Source organism: Metopolophium dirhodum, chromosome 5 (genome assembly GCF_019925205.1).
Source record: "Metopolophium dirhodum isolate CAU chromosome 5, ASM1992520v1, whole genome shotgun sequence".
Lineage (NCBI taxonomy): Eukaryota > Metazoa > Arthropoda > Insecta > Hemiptera > Aphididae > Metopolophium > Metopolophium dirhodum.
In genome coordinates this window covers 13154444-13167046 of record NC_083564.1, presented here as the reverse complement: position 1 = coordinate 13167046, position 12603 = coordinate 13154444, and the positions used below count along the sequence as shown (strand labels likewise).

Genomic DNA, 12603 nt, shown 5'->3' with positions numbered 1-12603 from the left:
ATTAAGTTGCTTTAAAAAACTATTTGCTAAATGTTTGGTTTTTTTGTCAATTTCTTCATTGCCGATTTTTTTAATGTTCAAATAATTTATTTATAAGTGGTTTGTATAACTTAAAAAGAACGGTCGTGGTGTATCCGTCTCGTACCAGAAAACTTTTTTAACTGACAGATACATTGGTTTTTATAGGTACAGTTGTATTTGAAACCCTGCATAGGTATGTTGCACCTAAAAATGTTACCATACTACTAATTGTACCAAAAAATTCGTATACACTGTACACATTCAGTTGCTTCACAGCAATTAACAACTAGTGCTAAATTAAAATATTGTGCGCTACACCATAATTAATATAGTATTGCACTTTTCTTCTCATTTTGTGTTAATGAGTGTAATAAATATAATACTTTTACTAATCATTGTATATTATAGATGGGCTATCATAATCTTGTTGAATTAGATCATGTCTTCAATTTAAGCTATATTTGTCAAATACTTTACAAAATAAGTTATAGGTACATCTCATTTCCAGTTGAATTATAATATTAATCATCTTATAGTTTCTGTAAATAATTACAACATTTAAACGCCATGTAGTAGCCTATAGCTATCGTTACAATGATGTAGTCGAGAGTGTACGAGTTGCATGCAGATTTTTTTTCCAAATTGCATATTATCAATTTATTTATATTTTTTACATAACCTTTAATCTCAAAAGTATATAGTGAGTAATGATTAGTAGTTTAAGTTTATACACGCTCGTCACTTTAATGAATCATCATATTTAAATTAATTATAATCATTATTTTATTTTATAAAGACGAAAGTCCACTATATAGTTATTACGATTAAGTGTGGTTTTTAGTTTTGAATCAGTTTTTTTTCTTAACAACCAATGCTTAAAATTTGTTTTAATTTATTCATAATTTTTACATAGTGTCATACGACGTGGACTCCAGAACGTATGGAAGCTGCTTATATAATATCACTATGCGCCCCCTAACTATACTTTTCCGAATTCACTCAAAAGTTTTTCCCCGTTTCACTCTGTTTCAATGTTTTAACTTCTAAGACATGTTACGAATTATTATGATAGTACAACCACCCTTTGGATCGCATGATAGGTTATGCATAAATTCACAACCACATACTATGATTTTAATTTTATAATTTTGTTTTTGTACCTTATATAGGTATTATGTGTTCATTGCAATAATGTCTTTACTATTTAGTATGTAGGTACTATCGTAAATCTATACTAAATTGGGTTTCACTTACTATAATGTTATACTATAATGATAAAAAATAAAAAGTGTAAAGCCAGACAGAATATAGAAATCCGTCGTTTTAGTCATGCGACTCGCTTATTGTAGTAAAAAGTATAATAAACTGCGTTCCAAAATTCGATTTAAAAAAAACAGTGAAATGAGGCAATTCGAAATATGCTTGCTTATATTTCTTAAAACGTTATATTATAATATTTATATGCAATACGATTTGTAATAAAATTATTGGTTTTCAATTTGAAGAAAATATTAAGAAGTTTACGAAAGAATACCTTTATCCTTTAGGCTTTAGAATAATTTAAAGTAGGTACCTACCATAATCTAGACTAAGATTTTGACCTAAAATGTGATGAATTCAACTTTTTACAACCGAAAAAGAAATTAATGAAAAGTGAATACAAATTATTGTAAAACTTATAAATTGAACTTGACAAAAAATCTAAATATACATTAATTTAATACATTTTTAAATATTTTAGTAACTACTAATTTATTAGATATTGATATTGAAAATATATTAGTTTTTAATATTTTCTGTTAAAGCATTAATGATTACCTAATTTAACATTCTAATCATTATGGTACATAGAATATAGGTATTTTTTTCTTATTTGTATAATATTTATATATAAATATATTGTATGATCAGAATATAATACGTAACTATACTGAATCGTTTAGTGGTAAATTATTTTTAAGTTAAAAAGGTACTAAATAGTCTACTTGATTTTAATATTTACAGGAATAAATTATAAGGGTATTAATACTTTTAAATATTTATATTTTATATTATACAATTTTTGGTGCATCTCAAATCATGGGCTTAGACCCCCCCCCCCCCTCACGCTCATTATGATTTAAAGTGTAGCCCTCCCACCTGAAGTGTTAATGGCTTATAGAAATTACTGATGGTCGTCTGTTAATTTTCTTAGTAAATATTGATATAATGATTTTGATTTATTTTTTATTATAGTTTGTTCGTATAATAACGATCGCATTGCATCGTAGATAGGCTACTAAATGTACATCACTGTCGTCTGTTAATTTTCCTGTTAAATAATAATATTATGATATTTTTAGATTGTGAGCGGAGCGAGGAATATATTGATTTTACAATGATGTGTGTTTTTTGTGTACCTATGTATACACAAACTATAGTAAAATAAATGCTTTGGTTTTTAACATAAATATCTTTTCTGTTAGAAAAGTGAGTCAAGTTAGTACTTATTGGGAGGTCACAATTAAAATTTTAAGTTTTGAAATGTAGTACAAACTAGATACAATTTTCTTTTAGAAACCACTCTCGAAGTTGAAAATCCAACCATTTTTTTCTACTATAAAACGTGTACAAACACACACAGCATTTTAAAATCAATACAATCATCGCTTATAATTCAGAATATAAAATCAAATGCAATTAAAATTATTTTTAAAATGCGTTATAATAAACATGTTTTTGACTAATTTACCCTTGGCGTTTACTATTTCACTGAAGTAAGCATTTTAATATACATAAAATAATTGCTTGAAAACGGTGTAATTAACATGGATGCTAAATATCCAATAAGAATTTACCTCTGTCATGACTCCCAGGGGATTTTTTTAAATTTAAATACATCATCCCTTTGCTGAGAATTCGGATTTATGTCTCTAATTTATTATATTATTTATTGGTATTCGTTTTATTTTTTATGAGTTATTTAAATGCAATAGATGATTAATTAAATCATGGAATATATTGTTAACCAAAAATTATTTATAGAAATACAATCACATCATCAATGTAGATAAATTATTGAGTTAGTAGTTACTATATACCTATAGTATGCAAATATTGATTAATAACTGCAGTAATAAAAAAAAATTAAGTATATATATACTTAAGTATACAACATAAATACATAATATGTATGAAATATGAATGAATTATACTATTATGGTTGGTAATATTTGATTTGTGTACAAAGTCGACATTATCCACCTGTAGTAGTGCTTGGTTTATATTAAACTTGGACTTTTAATAATTAATATGCAATATACATATCTATATATGGACACATTTTAGATTCTGAGCAGAGCTAGTGTATTTACAATGATTATGCTGTTTTTCTCTGAACAACTATTTACTTCTCGACCATTTCAAATCTTTGAAGTTGTACTCATTTCCAGTAGAAAATTTAATCTAATTGGTAACTTCTTTTGAATTAGGTACTTTTGAAAGGACATTTTTAAATTTGCAAATTATTTTGACATGTGCAATATAAACTAATGAAAAATGAAACAGTAAAAACACAATTTTGTCCGATTTGAGTTTCATTATTTCTTCGAAAATTTTAAAATAAATGATTTCTTACTTCTAAAATGTTTATAGATATCGAAATATCGAATACCTACATAATTTAGCATGCTACCTATAGGCTATATTAACCTATATAGTATGTATAATCGAGAATTTCTTACCAAGTATAAAAAAAAATATGTATAATTATTTGACTAAATTTTAAAAAGAGTATTCTTGCCTCTTGAGTATATACTACTATAAAGTATAATGATGCGTGTATTAAAAAAAGTAATTAAGCCGGGTTATTAGAAGAAGTATAGTAATAAACTCATGGTTTTTAGTTTTTAGTTTTAATTTTAGTTTTTACTTAGTTTAAACTTTAATTTTATGAATATGTATTACAATATAATTGCCTAGGATTAAGGGACTATAATAATTAATAAATATGCCTAATGTATGCATAGATATTGTTGTTAACTCTTTGTAATTGATTTGCTATTTTGCTCCACTCTCCACCACAAGCTACACGTAATGGAGTAAATTTATCAAAATTGTGTATAAAACATTATATTAATTTATATTATATAGGTAATTCAAAGTTGATGTTTAAAAATTTCGTTAATAATGTGAAAAAATATTTTTTGATTCTGAGGTTTCTAGTTAGGTTATTATAACAATAAAGGTTTTAATTAAAATATTCAATCCTTAAAGTAAACGGAGTCATAGCTTTAGGGTATAAAACGTGTAAAATTAAATGTAAATCAAACAAATGTATATAAATTCTAAGACACAAAGACGCAGAGTGCTATTCGATGATAATAATAAACTTGGTCCAATTAGATGACTTTTGAGTGACACTCGCTGACAGTATTGTTTGTACAACGTTGTCGTTTGCCCTATTGTAACCCTACCCCCTCCCATAGTCACATCAGTGCTTTTGGGGGCTTACTACATTTTCTACTTGTAACTTAGCGTCATTTTAATTTTATCCATACAACCGCTGCAGGCGGTTCAACCGGTGCGTTAATTTTTTTAATTATTTTAAAATGAAAAACTTTGTTTTGCTTGCAAAATCTAAAATCCGTGGAAGTCTCTAAATTTAATAAGGTGGCATTTATTACATATTATATCAAATTTATGCTAGCTTATTGTCTACTAAAAACATGTATAACAATATGAAGTAAACTACTTTATACTATTATACTACTTAGGTATTAATTATTTATTAATTTTGAATTTTTATACAAAACGTCTGTCTTCTAGAGCATTGTTACACCGTGTCACTGTTACAACATGACACTGAGGAGTGGGAACAGATTGAAATACGGTACTTACGAGTTTCTTGTATAATACGACGTATGGTGTAACGTACAGCGCTATCTAGAAGTTCACTATAGTGCCCATCCGTTTCTCATCAAACGAACAATACATCAATTATAAAATAATTCTTTTATTAGAACGCGGAAAATCAGATATATCGGTGCGGAAAATATACGAAATAAAAAATAAAACTGTGGAACTAAGTACAAAATATGTAATTCAAAATACGTTACGTATTCGAACGACTAACGATTCTTGAATTATGTTTTAATAAATAAACATTCAGGTTCAGATTCAATTACCAAAAAACACGATCAAAATCTATCGATCGTAGTCATTATTATTCTATGACCACGATTAAGCCGATTAAGGTCTACAGATATACACGGACATGCACTATACAGTAGAATATAATATTACACTATTATAATATTATAATATTCATAAATCATAATAATTAATATATTATACTTATATTGAGTTATAATATTATACTTAATTATATTATCAGTTTTCAATGCTACAAGAAATCGACGGCTGTGCGCCGTAAAGCGACATTTTTCGCGTACATTTTGGCCACACTGTAACCTCGCTGCCACTGATTGGAAAACGCACCAGTATCTACAACTCTACCTATCATTTATTTATTCACATTTCTTTTTTTTTAATTTGATTTCTTCGTCGTTGATAGTTGATACTTGATACACACTCCCGTTGCCGTCGTCGTTACTGGAGAGTATAGCCGTAGGACAGTTGGTGCGAAATTTTCGGCGTTTTCATAATAAATATTTCCTCTCCGTAACGTCTACGCTGTGTCGTGGTACGTCAATTTTCGTCGTGTGAACGTTCCGATGGTTCGACCATCGCAACGACGCGTATCGTGCGGTTGAATAAAATGCAGCGGGCCACCGTGCGACCGTCGTTGCGACCGCTGTAGTGGACATAGAGTTTCGCGACCCCATTGACGGTGGCGGTGGTGCTCAACAAAATATCCGTAGCTACAGATGGTGCGACGACGATAAGATCACAGGTAAACACTACCAACAGCCAAGCACAACCAAACGTACCTATCACCAACCTTGTTGTACTGTGTCTTGCAGGGTGAAGATGGCTGAAGATGTTTCGGAAAACAGAGAATGGTCACCTTCGACGCCGGTAAGTCCAATATTATTATTATTCGTTATAGGTAGGTATTAAGCCCAGTTATATATAGCACAGCTGGCATGTTACTGCTGGGTATCCGTCCACTATCAATTGTTCAGAAACCTACCACCAGTGTTGGTTTTACTCTTGAAGATAGTATAATAATTAATAATAGTATATCCATAAATTGTGTATCGTTATCGACAAAATTATATAGGTTTATATAGTAGTTTTATGCAAAAAATAACCATACGTTTATCTGTATGAATGATTGGCTTTGACCACAATTTTTAATTTAACTGCATTTTGGCACTTTTGAAAACTACCTAGGTATTTTATTTCAATTTTCTGAATAAGCAGTAATACTTTAGACATACAAGTGCTAAATATATAGCAAAGCATACCTTACAATGTTCTCAAATATGTGGACAAATGAAAGAATAACTAGTTTTTCTTTCAAAGTTAGGACGGATTTTTATCTATAAATATATTAAATTAATAAAATATAAATAGGTAGGTTGGTACCTACTCAAATTATCCACATTCTAAAGAATTGTAAACCCATTGTATATTTTTTAGACTTTTATTAAGCACAGGAACAATGATTCTATGATTGTATTTCATCTCAAATGATATGAAATTGATGACAATTGATGAATACTCGTTCTCTTTTAGTGCCGTACCAATGGGTTATGACCATGATAAGTAATGTACTTTACAATCCTTTATTTCTAGAAACATTTATTAAACAAATATTTACAATCTATAAAATCAAAACTATAGTAATACTTACATAATATAAGAAAGATTTAAATACAGAACAAATTGAGTGAAGAGGATGTCCATTAGAATGTCCACTGATATACTACTACTTAATTGTATAATATTTATGAATTCATACTTATAAACTCTCTTATAATATACACGTCTACCTATATTATAAACTACCTAAGTGGATTCTATCCTTGGTTCTATTTATTGGTACCGGCTTACCTGTGCCTACCTATTAAAATAGGAATGTATTTTAAATCAATATTTACAAAACTTAGCTTATTTGATTTGTGTAGGTACCTAGTTGTATTCTGTGGGCTTATTTAAAATTGTATTGTTTGTTAAGACTGAGGTTAAGACTATACAAGTATAAGACATTAATAATTTACCTGAATACTGATTTAATTGAATAGAATAAGTAGGTAATTCCTGCAAAAGCCTCAATATTTATTATGTAATGTCTGTACATTTTACACAAAATGTATTGTAAGATATACCTAGGTTTTTGTTTGTTCTGTTAAAATTTATACATCCAATAACTCCTAACCTTGCTCATTAAGTCCTCACATTTAGTTAACATCAATATTGATATAATTTTGGATTTGTGCCATATATTATGTAAGTTGTTGAAAAAAAATTAGAGTCAAATTAATGGATGAATTATAAGTTATAATGTAAAGAATACATAACATTTTATATCTATAAGATTTATTTATTATTTTATAAGCTATTTATTGGCTATATATTATTTCATTATATCTTTGATAAAGTTTTAAAATTATGAAGAATTATTGATAGGTAGGTACATATGATTTAATGCCCCTGGAACTATTCTCATATTGATATCATTAGAGCAAACTTTATAGTATAATACAAAATGTACCAAAGCATAATCACTTTAGATATAGTAAAATAAACTATTATCAGCCATATTAGTAATTTAGAGTTGTCCGAAGTTGCCTTTCTTTTTGATTATACCAGGACACTACCGGTTTTCAGAACATGGCCCCAATATCTTTTAAATCACAATTGTGGCGTAAAAACATTACTGGTTTTTTAAAAAAAAAGGCTCATGTATTAATTTTTTTATTATTCCTATACCTAAAGCTAGAGCTTAAAATTAAAATTTGTTTTTTAAATGAAAATAAAATGTTGCAAAGTATCTAAAAAAAATCTTCATAAATCATAATGGTGCATTAAAAATGTTAAATGTTATTTAACTACCTACCTACCTACCTACCACGAATATCTTAATTCGTGCTACCTACATTTGATTGTTAATTTGTAACATTTCTTCATATTTCATCATACCATTATTTAACAAATAAATTATTTATTTAATGCTGTTTTGTTGTACCTAGATACCTACCTAATAATTCCAAACCATGCTTACATTTTGATATGAATTACAATTACATACCTTATGCAATAAATAATTTAGAAAAAAAAAACAAGATTCCAGTTATATTTTTGCTCTAGACAGAAAACTTGTTGGTAGGTATAACAATGTATTATAAGTTTGAGCACATATTTAGAGGAATGAATTAAAACATATACCTACGTATAATTATTATACTTATAAAGGTACATTGAGGTGGTTGCCTTTAAAAAAGAAATAAAAAACTATGTGTAAGTATAAGTATTTGAATTCATTAGAGAAATCAAAGTATAAAAAACTAGTAGGTATATGTCTTTGGTTATATTAACGTCTATTGACAAGCAGATGGCCTTGACGGTTTTGATAAAATAAATCTCCAGTTGGCAGGTAGATTTCTTAAATTGTATATACCGGGTCATCAGATTTTGTTGACAGAATTTGCGATTTACCCACTACTTATAAGGAAATTGTACGGCCTAATAATTCACCGTATAATTATTCATAGTTTTTATATTAAATACAATGTGGCCTAAATATAATAATGTCATTATCACAAAAAAATATTGTACCCATAGAGCTAGAGGCATCAGATAATTACATCTGTATAGAAAGTCTCACTCACAGTGGCCACTTCCTGGGTATCATACTTAAAATAATAATAGTTGAACAAACGAGACCAGAAGTTATATTATGTGGTCACAATGCATGTTTCCTGTCAATTGACATAATATAGGCTACGTCAACTGCCAAAAAATAATAATAAATAATAATAATAAACTTTAGGTAACTATGATTATTTTGTCATAATCAAAACAAAAATTTGACAATAGATTTCATAATTTTCATAGATCATTAAAATATGACATATCATATATACATCTCAAATATCACATATATTGTATTGATATTTGGAAGTATTATTCCCTTTATACCTATATGCTATATAGGTATATATTCTATTTATGTACATTGTATGGAACAATATTTAAAATTTTTTTATGGATCAAAAGCAAATTAAGATTGTAGGTACTTGAGTACTAATTACTAAATAGTAAATACTCATACTCAATACTCAAATATTAGTAGTCTCCTAAAAGAAACTTTCTTTTTTGTTTTATCAATAATTTCCTATACCTATAATAGGTATATTATTTATAATATTTTTAGTTTAAATTATTTATCGTTGTATATTCTTAAAGGACTGCCCGAGTTGTTTTCGACTAAAGTATATCATTACAATATAGGTGCCGGGTTGATAGAAATTTAAATAAATAATATGGTAGTAATTTATTTGTATTAGCTTTGTCCAACGATAATTTAATATTTTAAAATTGAGTGTTCCACCTGTTGTTTGGTGTTTTGAATAAGTATTAATCTTATGTTGTAACTCTAAACTATCTGAATGAAATTTATTCCTCCATTATGTTATTCGTATATAGGTCATCCTACTATTAAGAAGATTTCATAACTCTATTTGTTGACTCTGTATTACCAATGCATAGCAAATTTTTCGTTCAGAAGAATCCACAGTTGGTTAAAATGATAATTATGTTATTTTTTATATTTGAGTTAATTAAAGTTATGAGCATTATAATATCGTAGATTTTAAAATTCTGATAAATTGCCTCACAATTTAAATATCAACGAAATACAAATGGAGCGAGTTAGACTAAGAACAACACATCTGGGTACAACATCCTTAAAATAAAATATATTTCACTTGTAGAAATTCTGAAATACTTCTTTTAATTTTTTTTCAGCCATTAAAAAAATTATGATCTCTTGTAAACATTTAATACTTTATCCATACTGTTACCAACTGTTATTACCTATTTTAATTATTGTAAATACTATTTTTAAAGGTTCTATAAAAATGCCATTAAGGCGTAAATAATAAATATATAATATATTTAATATTAAATAGCAACATAAATTATATAACTATCTCTATGAAGAATATGAATTAATATTAATTGTAATCGATTTATCATTTGTGTCATACACAAAAACGAAGTGTAAAGATTTCTTCTCTTTCTAACTGTCACTATTTGTGACATCACGCCACATAATAATATTTCTAGTACATAACAGATTATAATTTATAAGTCACGTTCATATCTCTATGATTTGTCAGGCTTTCTTTTTTTATTTCTTGAGAGTACCTACCTAATACCTATGAATAGTCAGATATAAATGTCCGATGTATTTATTATTAGTTAAGGCTTACAACCAACTAAAAATAATTTCCTAACCATAAAATAAAACAAAACAAAAAGTACATCGCTTTCTCATAATACGCAAGTAACATTGACCTCTTAATAAACACAGTACCAATATTATAATAGGGATGTTAATTATTTTTATTAGTTTCTATTCAATTGCTATCTTGTAGATCTTTCTGATACCAAATTGGATCTAATACGCATCCTTTGGGGTCAAATGGGGGGTCAAACATGGACGTACTCACATAAGGGGGGGGGGGGGGGGGTAACAATTGTGGCGAAAGAAATGTTAACTAGTATTATGTTCAGGAATTATTGAAGATGTTGTAATTTTTAAATTTTATATTTTTTGAAAAAGTATTAATTACGTAAATTCCATTAGGTAGGTATGAATAATCATAATATCTATCTATACATTATTAATTCATATTTTAAAATAAATAGGTACTATTGAAAATTATGAATCGCCTAGTCTTAATATATTATTAAATTAAGTTACTATATAGACTACCTATATCCTATAGTTCCTCTAAAGTAATGCTATGCAATTGATTTTAACTAACAATGTCTGTAGTCAGTTAAAATTAATGTTTAAAGACTCATGTATTTAATTTTAGTCTGAAAACGTGTTTGGATAGAAAAAAAAATGATAACCAAAATTGAATTAATTTGATTAAAAATAAACAATATTATTTTCTTTTTGTGTTAGACATAGTTTATATCTTGGTTTATATTCTGATATGGAAATAATATGTTCATTAAAGTAGGCATTACAATAAATTTTATAAATATGGGGTGATACATTTAACATAAGACACTCACGTATTTAAACATGTTTCTTTTACATAATTTAAAGTCTTTATATAATATACATTTTTTACTATTTTTATCGTTATATTTTTTTAAGTTTTTTCCTCTTTTGAATGACAACATATATTTTCAATTTCATATTCCTAAGCAGAATATTATTTGGAGTAATTTTATGTATAAAAATCAAATTTCGGACAAGAATAAGTAGTTTTAACTTATAACTTAATAAGTATTTAAAGTTTAGATAAGCGGAATCGCGGAGAGTAGTGGACTAATATTTTGCGGGGTTAGCAAAATATTGGTTCACCAAAACATATCCTGCTTTGAAATATGGAAGTAAAAATGCATGTTTTTTAATTTTAAAAATTTAAATTGATAACAATAAAAATATATATTGGTAGAAAAATGTTGTTTTTTACTCACTTAACATTTTTTTTAAATAACAATTGTTAAGTGTCTTATGTTAATTGAATCACCCAGTATAATATACGTATAGTGTATATATACGTATTATTACACTTAAAAATAAATGTTGGCCAGCCAAATAATGATATATTTTTTACTACATTTTTTTATCAAACCATTGTTTATAGTTCGCCAAGTAGGTATAATTTTAATAACAATACCATAGTAAAGTTGTATGTACCTATTATTTATTATCATGTTTTTGTATAAATTATTGGTACCTATATAATATTGTAATATAATATAATGTACCTACCACTAAAGATCAAAGTGGATTAAATTATTAAAAATATCAACTTCTATTGTTTATAGACTGTAAAATGTGTAAATAAGAATTTATTTAACAAATTAAGTAAATTAGTATTACTTTTTGTATAGTAGATTCATAGGCGGAATTCCATTAAAAGTTCAGGGGGCTAAAATTATTAATATCAATGTGAGCGGGGAGGGGGTATAGGTATATCAGTATATCACAGAGCTTATAATTTTAGTACTTTTAATCGTGTAGTGCCAACATTTCGAAACCAAGTCAAAGGCCAAATTGCTCAAATTACAAATGCTTTATATTTTTTTTTAATTACAAATTTAAAAACAAATGTGTGTGAAGAATTATTCTTTAGGAAGTTTATTAAATTTGTATATTGTATTACGTGCACACTCATCATTAGCAATATTTGCTTTTTCAATAAATTCAATAAACCAAAAAAACGGAAGGTAATTCGGCGGCGGCAGTGTGGTGTGTAGAACAGCAATGAACCGCGCATTATGTTAAGGTGAACGTCAGTGATGACGGGAGGACCTGTGGCTTCGAGACTGTGTACGGGGAAAAATACTTGTATAAAATAAATAAATACATTTATACAATTCAAAGTAGAGTGTAAAAAAACGGTATAATTCAAACAGGGGATTCAACAAACGTTAATCCTGCAG

The 12603-nt window shown here is 27.4% G+C and overlaps 1 protein-coding gene across 9 annotated transcripts in view; it reads left to right on the top strand.

Moving 5' to 3' along the window:
* Window positions 1-5547: 5547 nt before the first annotated feature.
* Window positions 5548-12603, top strand: part of LOC132945932 (rho GTPase-activating protein 21-B) — a 69718-nt gene continuing 62662 nt past the window's right edge. For 8 of the 9 annotated variants that reach the window (XM_061015768.1, XM_061015766.1, XM_061015767.1 and 5 more), the window contains exons 1-2: window positions 5553-5914; window positions 5985-6039. In XM_061015768.1, the coding sequence (XP_060871751.1) occupies window positions 5992-6039 (48 nt within the window). In that variant the 5' untranslated portion in view covers window positions 5553-5914; window positions 5985-5991. Of the gene's footprint in view, window positions 5915-5984; window positions 6040-12603 lie in introns of all 9 variants that reach the window. The other variant, XM_061015769.1, reaches the window with a different exon arrangement.